Here is a 12,688-nt window from a genome sequence, read left to right as displayed (position 1 = left end):
AGCACATAACTCAATTTCACATAAAAGGAACCCACTTTACAATGTAATGAATAGGGATATGTTCCAAGACCTCAACTTTACTGACTCCCAGACCGATTTCTACTACTTTTTACAAAACAATTTTGGTACTCACCAACAGCAGACAATACACACAAGCACTGGGCAATGTAAGTGTTACCATAATGCATATGGCAACTACAGAAACATGTTACAGACAATAAGTGAGGAGCACAGATCCACACAGGAGACTATATTTTGGTGTGCATCACTCCCACAACTCACTGCACAAAGCATCTGACTGCAGGCTTCCACCACACCAATTGCATAAAAGTGAATTTACCTCGCATATAATGAATTTTTGGCATAAAAAGGGTCAATGCATAAGAGTGAATTCGCACATACAGAACCTGCATAAAGTGAGGGAAACCTGTAATTTCATTTTATGACCCCTAGTTCTTAGATTGTGAGAGAGAGAGTAAATAATATATACCTGTTTACTTTCTCTTTGCCATCTAGCATTTTATAAACCCTTATCATGCCCCCTTCAAGCATCTCTTTTCTAGAATTGTGGGGACCAGAACTGGGCACAGTATTTAATGTGTGGACACACTATGGATTTATAAAAGGGCATTATGATATTTTCATTTTTGTTTACAATTCCCTTCTTAATTCCTAACATTGTGTTTGCTAATGTTGATGTAGGATGTAGCTGATGTAGGATGGGGTTCCTGTCATTTGAAAAACAAGGATGAAGTAGGTAAATAAGAAGGGGAAATGGCCTACAGGTTATGTTGCTTGTTTATGGCCCAGGGGAAATGCCATTTGACACAAGAGAGAGAAAAATTGTCTCTGCTAACACTGCTTGCCATGATCATTGTGGGGTGCGGGAGGGCCATATATTTTTACCTTGAACATTTGTCAGTTAGGAAGAGACCTGATATCAACCACCCCATTTGGTAGGTTCAACTGAACATGAATAAAATGGCAAAAATATTTTCCCCATAGATTTGAGCAATGTTGAGACAAGTGGCCTGAAAACAAAACTTTCCATAAACATTATATCATTGCCATCCACTTAAAACCCCAAGATCCCACTTGCAATTCAGATGCTTCATTGGCACAGTTCTACCCACTGAAAAGTGTGCTTTCACCTGTGGGAGAAACTGCAGGAATATGCAATATCTAACAGATTTTGCCACATCTTCAATTAAAAACTTGAACTTTTGCCACTGCTCTGGAGGCTCAGCTTTAAAAGATGAATAGAACAGATTGCCAAAACACCACTTTAAAAACTGAAGGTGCTGGAGTTTAGTTTCAAAAAGCAAGGGTGTACTTTGAAAGCATTGGTATATTAATGACTTAAAACTAAGTAAATTACCGTATGGGTAAAATTATAGAAGGGTGGGTGGCAGATGAAACTTACTGGACATCAGATGATCCTCCAGGAAGTGGAAGCTAACCCACAATAGCTGATTTCAGGAAATATTCCCCTTTTCCTCCTTATTTTAGCTTGGTTTAATTACCTTCCCTTATTCTTACTCAGTGGGTGCACCTACATCTGCAGTTAATGTGACAGTAAACTCCTGAGCAGTTCACACCAGGGTCTGCTGCTCCCAGGCTCAGTATCTACATGTGTGCCTGGGACACTAATTTGAGGTGGGGCGGAGGCGGCCCTGGCTGGCTGGACCAACCAGGTGCAATTTATGCCTCTGGTCACCACCTACATGTGAAGTACTATCTTATGGTGCAGTAAAGTACTCCACTGTAAGATGGTACTGTCTCTGACTGCTATCCTGCAGCAGAGTTAATTAGTTTACTGCACCCCTCTGCCACCACAAAGGGGGTCTGGATCTGCCCCTGCCTACAACAAAAGTGGTTCTGTGAAGTCACTTTTTCCAGTTTCCCCAACAATTGTATTGGTGGAGAACCTTTAAATTTAAAAATAGCTGTACACAAAATCTTTGAATATGTCAAAAGTTAAGTTATGTGAACACCACAGTCCATTATCCAGCCTCAGGGAATGTGAGCAGAGTAGAGTGCTTAAAAGTGTATAATTATTTCAGTTATGGTGAGCTATAGCAAATTTTTATTGCATGTTATTTTTCTAGTCTCTACTTAATATTCTGCCTGCTGTCATCATCAATTTAGTGATATTCTTAATTACTTGCCTTACACAACAGACGTAATTGTTTTTTCTCCCACAAGCTTTAAAACATCTATATAACCTTATAAACTGTTTTGAACCATTGAGGATTTCTACCTGAAGTTTTTACATCAATACTTACAAGCTCATTCTCTCACTCTCTCTTGGTTTGAAAAATGCATTGAATTATATCATAGGAAAACAGTAATGGAATTACATGATCCTGTGAAGAAAATAGTTAAGTGTATAATTTGGACTTTGGGTAACTCTGACAGGGAAACTTCAAGTCTTAGAATTCTCCAAGTTCAGATTTGAAGAAAAAAATAAAAATCATTTTAATTTTTAAAGTAAGGGAAATATGCTTCTTCATAAGACTCAGTGTTAAAATTGACTTTGTTAAAATTATTTTTAGACCAACTTTCACAGGATGCTCATTCCATTTAAACGATGTATTTGAGTAGTCTGTTTTAATGGATTTATTTTTAAATCAAATGAGAGCTTGAGCCACAGATATTGGATCAGTAACTAGTCAGACTTAATTTGCCGTTTCTGGCTTTTCAAACAGCTTCTCAACACTTGGGTTTTGCACACTGAAGCGGGGAGATTTCTCTTGGATGTTCAGTGATTTTTAATTACAACTGTGTGATGTTGTTTTGCAATGGAAGCACAAAACTATGCAAATGAGTGATGGTTTCCTAGTTTGGTAATGAAATTTATACTCAAAGTCCATGCAAAAAGCAGAGGACTTCATTTCCTTTCACTTCCTTTAAGCACTCAACCAAAACTATTAAAAGGGATGCAGTACTGTCTTATTTGGGTTCAAGGGCCTCTTATTTCTAGTGAATGTCCAGTGGGCTTTAATGGTGCCTTCATGGGAAGTGGCTGTGTGCACTGCAGTGCATTCTGGAATGAACCATCCAGGAAGGTCAGGATAAATTTCACTGGGAGCAGAAGCTGTATTGTTGCTATTACAGAATATAAGGGGGAACAAGTCCCATTCCCCTGAATATGCTGATTGCATACAGAAAATGTGCCTGTTTTGCTGCCCCCCTGAAGATGAGGCAGCAGGAGGGAACTCAAACACCTACAGCAGAGAGCTCCTGGAAGGCTAGATACTCAGTAGGGGTGTGCATAGCTTTGGTCGCTGATTCGATTCGGAGGAGATTCAGCCCAATTTGGTGGCCGAATCTCCTAATCTGAATCTAATCAGGAGACCCATTAATCTCTCCGAATCAAATTGGAAGCCTCCAAATCGATTCGGGGAGATTCAGTGATTCGGCCATAGACACAGCTTTATATGGGTTTTTTTCTATGTCCTCAAGGTCTCGGCGCAGTTCGTGAATGCAGAGATGGTGGGGTGGATGGAGCGTCCCACAGGAGTGCGGGGGAGTCCCCTGCGTGCTCAGTGGCAGACCCAGAAGTGGACCATTTCCAGTCCTCTTCTGGGTCCGCTGCGGAGCATGTAGGGGACCGACCCCCTGCTCACCGGCTTGGCAACTGGTGCATCCTGGGTCTGGGGGGGCACCCGGGGTCCCCACACAGCCAATTGCTGAGCTGGGAGGGTACGGGGGGGGGTCCCCCGCATGCTCAGCAGTGGACCCCCCTGTGCTCCTGTGGGACACTCAATCCAGCCCACCATCTCAGCATTCAAGAGCTGTGGTACCTCAAGGTACATAGAAAAAACATATAAAGCTGTGTCTATGGCCAAATCGCTGATTCTCCAAATCAGAATCAAATCTTCAGATTCAGATTTGGCCAAATCAAGCTGGGAAAATGATCCAAAACAGTGAATCGAATCACTGTCCCCTGAATTGGGCCAAATCCAAAACTAATATGCCCAGCTTCGCACACCCCTAATAATCAACTGTCTGAGGACATGGTATGTGAATTGTATGGGTCCCCTGCCTGCTTGAAACAAAATTACCAGTTTTGACTCATGACAACTGTGAGAGCCAAAACCAGCAAGTTTTACATTGCGCCATTTTTAATTACTTCCGTATGTTCTGAAAATACTCTGCTTGTTTTTGATAGGCTCTCCTGATCAAAACTATTAAAAAATGTGTTTTAAAAAAGGACATGTAGTAACCGGAGTTTCTGCCTGAGGCGGGGAGGGAGGTTCTTTGTGATCTTTAGCTGAACTCTTGAAGAAATACAAGCTGAAGTCTGGGAGTTTGCAATTTACTTCTAATACAGTAGAAATAAACACCAGCAGCCCTATCACCAGGACAAGGAGAATCTACCATCCACCTTAAATTTTATAATAATATGACCAGTAGCAAAAGAAATCATCATTCTCATCTAGAAGCTTTACAGCTGAAACTAATTGGAATTTTTTTGACAGAACATCTTTTTGGCAGAAAATGCCAATGCATTAAAAGAACTGTAAAATATTGCATGAGAATGTGTTAGTTTCAGCAAAACTTCTCAAGAAACCCAGGTAGGTTTGCTGGCTGGCAGAAACGAGCCTGATTTTCTCAGAGCTCTCCTGCCACCTGCCTGCTGGCAGTTTGCAAGGTGACATATCAGTCTCCTAGGTATGCTGCTTGGCATGCTAACTGCAGAGTTGGGCTCCTGGGCAACATATTTCATTTCAGAAGCATTGAAATGTCCTTGCTGTGTGAACACCTCAGTGTTCCCTAAATGAGCTTTTGAGGAATTTCACCTCTGTTGGAAAAAAATGAGATTATGGTTTTTCATTCCAGTTGAGATGAAAATTTTTCCAAAGCCATAACACTTTTCACAGAAGTGAAATTTTAATTTCCTGGCCAGCTTTGTTCTCAAATGACAGCTCTCTATCTAAACTCTTCTATGCAACCTAATTGGGAAGCTAGAAAAAAGCTGCAGGTCAAGATTTAGCATGGTGACCATAACAGTGATTTTTTTCCCCGTTACATTATACTCAGACTCCATGGAAAATGCACTGCCTCCTGCCTGGATGAGAGGAGCATCCAGAGCCTTTATCTGCAGTTATATAAAAACATAATTATAACTAAATTAATTACCATAATTACAGTTAAATCTGTAAGTAGATTGATTACAGCTGACTTACTGAAAGAAATCATTCTCTAATAGACATGCAATTAATTTTACTCACTCAAACACATAAGGTTACTATGGACTAGTCTCATAAAGCAGAATACTGGTTAATAAGGGTGTTTCCTTGTGCAAGTGTTACTGTGCTATCAGTTAAAATATAGCCTTTGTAATCCATTGCTTCCTAGTAACTGTGGTGTAGCCAGGATACAATAATGGCATTGCTTTATATTTGCTAATGTTTCTTTTCTGCATTTCTTTTTTCCTATTTAGTGGGATTGGTCGAAATTGGCCCTGGGCTTCTGGAGGAAGCAGTATTCTGGCAGAATTTGGAACTCTGCATTTAGAATTCATACATTTGAGCCATTTGTCTGAAAACCCAATTTTTGCTGAAAAGGTCAGATTCTTTAATAAAACTTTTGTTAAAGTAATGAAAGATTGCACCCAGAGAATAGATGTCCATGGTGTGAGGTACAGGAGCAATTTCCTTAATCCTTTCAAGAAGCATGCAAATATTTTCTGTATGAATACTGTTAACTAATCCAGAGCACATGGTTCTTTATGAACAGGTTTTTTTCCGCATGGTTATTGAGATTCGTTTGTCATGGATACAAATTATTTATCAGGCCACATAACATTATATGAACAAAAATTATGGATAAGTTACAAATAGATTAGACCTGTTCTAATAACTTGGCTAAGGTGAAAACTAAAAATGAATTTTATATACAGATAAAGTACTGTTCTCCTGAAGAAGCACAAAGGACTATGACCTTCCAGTAATCACTTAAGCACTTCTTTTTTTTAAATGCAGGAGGATGTCACTATTATAAATGAGAGGTCAGAAGGCTTTTCCATTAGACATCCCTCTTTCTAAATGTTTGTAATTTTAGGGGAAAATGTACCCTTTTCACATGGCATTTCTCATGCTTAGAGGTGCGGGGCTGGTGAGGAGGCAGGGCTGAGCCATTTGCTGCCTAGTGGAGCAGGGGGCTTTCCCCTTCCCCACCTGCTGTGCAGACCCCAGCCAGCAGGAAATTTTTCTAAAACACGGTAACATTCTCCATTTCCACATCAGGGTAATTTTTTTAACTTACATTTGTGTGGCCCTTCATTTGCATTTAAATAACTACAGATAGCCTTCTTTAAAAACTTCATATTTTATGTGCTTGCATGTTCATATATTTAAAGAGAAATCATGTACAAGGAAGATTTCACATTCTTAAGTTTTTAGAGAACATTTTTTCTATATTAATGTGTACAGTATTTCAGGTCCTGCTATACAGATGTACATTGAAACAAAATAGATATGTTTGTTGAAATGGTTGCATTAAATACACTATAGTAATTTGAATGTCCTCACGTACAAGTAAAATATAAACTTACATACGATAAAACAGTCAGTTAAATATATTTATAGGCTGTGGATTCATTTGAATATGGGGTCATGATTTTCTTTTTCCTTTTTTCTTCTAAAAATTTCAAATCTCTGGATGAAATTTAGTACTTAATATATTTTTATTTAGAAGTAAGTGCCAGACCCGTGTATACATATTAACTAAATTATGACAATCCTCTGTTAATTATAACATTTTTAATGATGAGTTGGAAGCTGTATTTTATCTACAGCTAAAGCAGTTTCATTGAGTACTAAGAATAACAGGCTTCATGGACTGATTAATGAAATTAAAGCAAAATGTACAGTGTGATATAAAAGCCTGGTTTTAATTCTGGACCATCCAACTGGAATTCTGCAGACCATATGAAGCCCACAAACAGTTACCTTATAGCTCACAGACTCCTACAGCTGCCTCTCCCACTACCAGATGGTGGGGGCAAAAGCAGGGTGCAGGGTAAATGCCACCAGTGCATCCTGCAGTGCAGGGACCTGTCTGCCACTGGTGCTGCCCAAGGGACCGTGTACAGCTGGTTCTACCTGTGCAGCAGAGGCCCGTGTGCCACAGGCACACCTTGCATAGTGTGGGGAAACCCAGGGGGTCCTGTCCCCACAGCATTTGGCCTGTGAACTGTGCAGTTTGAGGGAGGTTGGACACTATGGCTAGGGACAGAAATTACACATAAACTGGTTAAATGGTTGGAAATCGGTCTAAACCTGTAACAGAACAAAAGTTCATTGCATGGAGACCAGTTTCAAAATGTCGGAATTGAGTGCAAGACAGATCTGGATGGATGTAGTATCAGATGGAATCACTTTACGTTAGATGGGCCTATCAAACTTCTGTTCCAGATCGCCTCCTGACATGTTAGGTCACAGTCTCCCAGGATCCCAGGATGCATTGCAGCACCCCACAAACCCCCACCCCCGGTTGCTGGGCAGGCTAGCCCAGCTCCTGTGCTCCAGCCAAGTCCAGTGGCCCTGCCCCCAGGTTGTAACAGAGCTACGGCAATGAATCCTCTGCTCCTGAGCCCAGCTGACAGCAGCACAGAGGGCAGGTGAGGGGGGGAAGTGGACCCCAGCCCAGCTCCCCCCCAGCCTGGGTCTGCAGGCAGTAAATGCCCCAAGGCAGGGACTTCCCTCTCGTGCAGCCCTGCTCTGTCAGGCAGTGAATGCCCCAGCATCACCCCACCGCCCCACCAGCTCCCTACCTCTCAGCCCCACTCTCTGCCCCCACCTGCTGTGCAGACCCCAGCAGGGAGGGGGCTGTTTCCCCCCCTCCTCTTGCCCTGCGGTGGCTGAGAGGTGGGAGGATGGCAAGAGGGCAGGGCTGGGGTGTTCACTGCACAACAGCTGGGAGGCATGTGGGAGCACCCCCTGCCTTCTGGCTTTGGCCACTGCAGGCATTTGTCTGTCATGGCCAGTAGAGGAGTGAACATGAGTTGTGTTCATTAATGGGCCAATCTGCACAGTTTAGAGAAACCTGCATGAAGTGGATTGATTTCACGTACAGATGGTCAGAAAGCCTATGTGGCCCATACAGTGTGTGGTCTAAGCCAAAATTGAACAGCCCTGTTTTAATCCAGGAAATGGGTCAAAATTAATTCAAATTGGGCTTAGTTTTAAATACCTCTAAAGTGGATATTTTTTCAAACTCACAAATAGATACCTTTTGACATTTAAGATCATCTCACTTAATTTTTAAACTTGTTATTAAAAGAAAAGGAAACTTATGAAAGTGCCAAAGTGGATAATCATGACAAAAACCAAACACTGGAATAAGTTTAGATGGAACTGTACCCTGTACTGTAGAGAGGCCCCCAAAATCAGGTACTGAGGCACCTTGATAGTGGTTCTGCCTTTGTTGCAGACTGTCATAGTTGCAAATGAGCTCAGTGCAAGTTTATTAGCCTCCCAAGAAGCTCTTAGTTTTTAGATCATGAGCTGATTTATTCACAGCTTGTTCAGGTGCCTCTACATAACACAGGATAGACATACTCAGTAGGTTTTGGAGAAGCTTCTGGTGCCTGATTTCATGCCATTTCTGATCTGTGCTTAAACTACAGTCTTCAAACCCAAATGCTGTTAATTTGATGTCTTTCAAACATTAAACATTAATAACATCATTAGAATTACAGTGCACGCTCTAAAATGAGCTAGGCCAATGCAACTAATTTAGCTAATGCACATTGTAGCTGTTCTCTTAAGCCTCATCCTGTTTTCAGCTATCTGTCAGTGCCCTGTGTCAATGCAGAACTTAGTGCTAGGTCAGGGCTCTACTCAGTAAAAGCTTGTTGCATAGTATATTATACCAGTGCTCCATATTCTCTTCTCTTCATACTTGCATTTAATTTATTAGTACAAGCTAAGTGACTTGTTGAAGCATGTAAAACCCCTGCTGGTTTGAGAAGCCAGCATTTGAGGAATTGTCTGGCTTCATGTTAGACTTGTTTCCACTATCTCAACTCTATCTTTTGTCCAGGAGATCCAAATTTTGATCCTCAGGGCATGCTGTAAATTAAATTTGCCACAGTCTTTTAATACTGTATTTTCTCACATGTAACGTGCCCCCAAATAAAATACACACCTTGTTTTTGGAAAACATTATGAAGAAGAAAAATATTCCCAACTCATGGTTGCAGAGAGCAGGGATAAGGCTTTATCTTCAGCTCATTCACCCTTCTTTTCCTGCTTAACTAAAACCCAAGCTGCTGCTGAAGACTGGTCTCCATGGGTAGACTTCTGAACTTGAAAAGAGCTAAAAATCTGTGAAATAGAAGAGACCAGAAGCCCTATCAGACAGCAAAATTTCTCTAAGGAAGGTTAGCTTCAATAGTGGAAGTCAAGATCATTAAAAGGAGATGTAATTTTTAATACCTGTGAAACAAAGAACAGTGGGCCATTAACTCAGCGACCTTAATAGGGGCCGTTGACTCCCTCAGCTGCCTCAGGAGTAATGTCACAGCTGGTGAACTGTGGAGCAGGGAGTACAGTAGGGTGCGTCTGTCTCAGGCAAAAAAAATTCAGCTTCCTCACTTAATACATACATCTCAATTTTAGGGGGCTGATTTTAGGGGAAAAGGTGTGTGCTGTATGTGAAGAAATATGGTAAGAGGAATCTTGAATAGTGGGGTTTTGTGGAAGTTTTTAGTTGATATAATCTTAAATTACATTTTTTTTTTTTAATCAAATACAAATGGCATGTATGCATAGAGGTCCTGTAATAAGTACAGTACATCTGTTGAAAGAATTGTTTTAATGGTTATTTAAATGTTAAAGAAGGTGTGCATTGATGGTACCTGTATTTAAGGGAAAGATAAAATTGCTTTGGTAATTGTTATTTGGTTTTCTTTACTATAGGTAATGAACATTCGAAAAGTTCTAAACCGACTAGATAAACCAGAAGGACTTTACCCTAACTATCTCAATCCCAGCAGTGGTCAGTGGGGCCAGCGTAAGTTCTTTAGTTCTTCAGTACTCTTAAATAGCTATTAACATGCTATCTCTTTATGTTAAAAAACTAAATTAGTTTCTTTCATTGTTACCTACTGCTGTTCCCCCGCATAAGCTCTGCATGTATTTTGCTAAATCCGAGTCCAGCTTGACTTGTTTAGTAATTTTTCTTCCTCTCTGATATACTTTGATTAGCTTCTTTGACCTCTTAGTAAATTTAATGAAAATGAGAAGCTTTTGAATTAATCTGTTTGTTACTAAAATTGTCTTTAGTCTGTGAAAGGTTTTATATTGAAAAATCTTATATTGGACCAAATCCTACGTTGATCTAAGGTGGTGTAGCTCTGTTGAAGTCAATAAAACTGCCAGTTAATACCAAATGAAGATTTGCCCTAGTTTTTCTACAGCTGTGCATGGTTCTGTTACATTTAATGATGCTAGCAGACAATTAAGAAGGTAAACGAACTACAGCTGTGTACCTTTGGTTTCATGGAAATCATTATTGGAAAAATCAAAGTCAAAGGGGATGCAGATGTAGAACAATCTTTTCAGGCCTTTTAAGTTTCTGGCCCCTATACATTAATTCAGTTTTTCTTCCACAAACATGCTTCCTACTCATCTACCGCAGGTTAGGAGATGGAAAGGTTGGGCTAGAAGATGTTATTAGCAGTCCTGGGCACCCACTTCCTTTTTTAGTTGGGTGCAATGTTAAATTGAAATACTGAGGTTGGGTCGGGGTGGGTTGAGTTGAGTTGGGTTTTTTCCCCACCTTTCTTCCTTTCCTTCAAATGCTGTTGCATTTTCTCTAGACTTTTTTCCATTGTACTGGTTATAGTGATAGGATCAGGCAGTACAGCTGAGTTCAAAACCTACCAACTTTGGAATCAGTTAAACAAAGAGACCCAAGGGCCAGAGCATGTGGAATCCTTGCATAATAGAAGATGCTTAGAATGCTACTACTCTGGAAGTGATGGCCCAGTGTCCTTACTGGCCTGTTTGCAGCCTGATTTTAATGGAATAATTTTCCCCAGGAACAAAGGACAGTGATTGTTTCAACTGATAAAAGAATGTTCTTAGGTCATTTTTAAATGCGAAATATCCAGATAGGAAAAGGTGTTCTGCCATATTGTCCAAGAAAGACCATTCCCAGAACCCTAAATATAGGCATCACTCTGTATTTTAAGAAATATCCATCTTCTAATGTCTTGGGGCTTTTTGGCACCATGCTCTGGCCTAGACAAACTCAGTTTATGTAATTCCTTTGTCTGCATTTCTTACATATTCTTAAATAATCGTGTAAATGTAACAAAGTAATAATGCCAAGCATATGTACAAGTCAAGGCAACCTTTTTAATTTCTTATCTATATTCGTTTAGCAACACTAAAGCATGACTACTCTGGCATTGAGAGAAGTTGTATACAATTGGAATAGCTCACTTAGTAGAAAAATTCTTACTAAAAGCTGCCAGTATATATCTTTGATTGTGAATCAAATTCTGATACAGTTACTTGGAGTTTTGGTGCTTTCCTATTTGTCAAAATATATTTTTAATATAATAGTGTCTCAAAAGCTCCTTTTTTTATATCAACTACCCATAGTTACAGGTGAACATAAGAAAACTTGTAGTTTATATGGTCTTCTCTTTCCAGTGGCATGTAAAGAAACCATAGAAATTAGCTCCTTGCTCATGTAAATGATAAACATAAATGATAATATAGGTCAGTTCATGGCATGTTGAACCAGCAGAAGGATTCCAGTGTTGCTTCTGTTCCAACTCAATTGCATCTGTTTCCAAACATTGATTTTTCACATAGGGAAAAAACTCAGAACATAAGATGAAAAAAGATGTTTCATTGCAGATTGCTTTCCGGCCTTTTTTTCTACTGGTTACAACAAAAAACCTAATTGCTAAAACACAGAAGTATTATCTCTCAAACATCAACCAGGGAAAAATAAAACAGCTTCTGTTTCACTAGCAGTGCTGTAACTCTGAAGGACATGGCTGGATCAAGGCCATTGTTCCTGTAAATTCATTTAGGCCTTGTTATTTTGACAGTAAACTGACAGTGATTTGCTGCAGCATGCGTCAATTGGATTTGTCTCTTGCAATAATGTATATAATAACAGGGCTTATTATTGATGAGATTGTGCTTGTGCTATTTAGTTTGCAAATGTCAGGAGTTTCTATGGTAATTTATTTAGGAAACCATAAAGGTCATTTAAATGCTGCTACTTGGAGATCAGCCTTCCATCACGGAAAATGCATTCATTTTTTAAGAAGCTTTTTTTTCCTTTTGGAACATGAACAAAAATTAAAATGTTTTTACAAGAAAATTTTAAAAACTCTTCATAATCCTGTCTCACCTTCACATATTTGTTCAGGATGGAATAGAAGGAAATGTTTTAGAGATCTAAACTAGATGTTGCAGGTCCCAAGGTAGCAGCGAGAAAATATTTTGGTGAAAAAGCTGTGGCAATAAAGCTTTAATGGCAGTAAAAATAGTTTCTGCATTTACGTGATTTCCTAGTGCATAAGGTGAGCAATTCTGTGAAAGCACCCCATGAGAGGAACAGTAGAGAAATGTTAAAAAATCCCAGATTTATTGTTGAACTTTATCCAGAAGAAAGGAAAACTTTGCGGTTACAACCCAGGTATAGGAGT

General features: G+C 39.8%; 1 protein-coding gene across 1 annotated transcript in view; it reads left to right on the top strand.

Moving 5' to 3' along the window:
* The window catches only part of MAN1A1 (mannosidase alpha class 1A member 1), a 246,587-nt gene that overhangs the window by 193,127 nt on the left and 40,772 nt on the right, over window positions 1-12,688 (top strand). Inside the window, exons 6-7 of the mRNA XM_019479484.2 lie at window positions 5,450-5,573; window positions 9,933-10,026. Of these exons, the coding sequence (XP_019335029.2) occupies window positions 5,450-5,573; window positions 9,933-10,026 (218 nt within the window). The remainder of the gene's footprint in view (window positions 1-5,449; window positions 5,574-9,932; window positions 10,027-12,688) is intronic.

This window comes from Alligator mississippiensis, chromosome 1 (genome assembly GCF_030867095.1).
Source record: "Alligator mississippiensis isolate rAllMis1 chromosome 1, rAllMis1, whole genome shotgun sequence".
Classification (NCBI taxonomy): domain Eukaryota; kingdom Metazoa; phylum Chordata; order Crocodylia; family Alligatoridae; genus Alligator; species Alligator mississippiensis.
The sequence above is the reverse complement of the archived record's forward strand: the minus strand, read 5'-3'. Positions and strand labels throughout refer to the sequence as shown.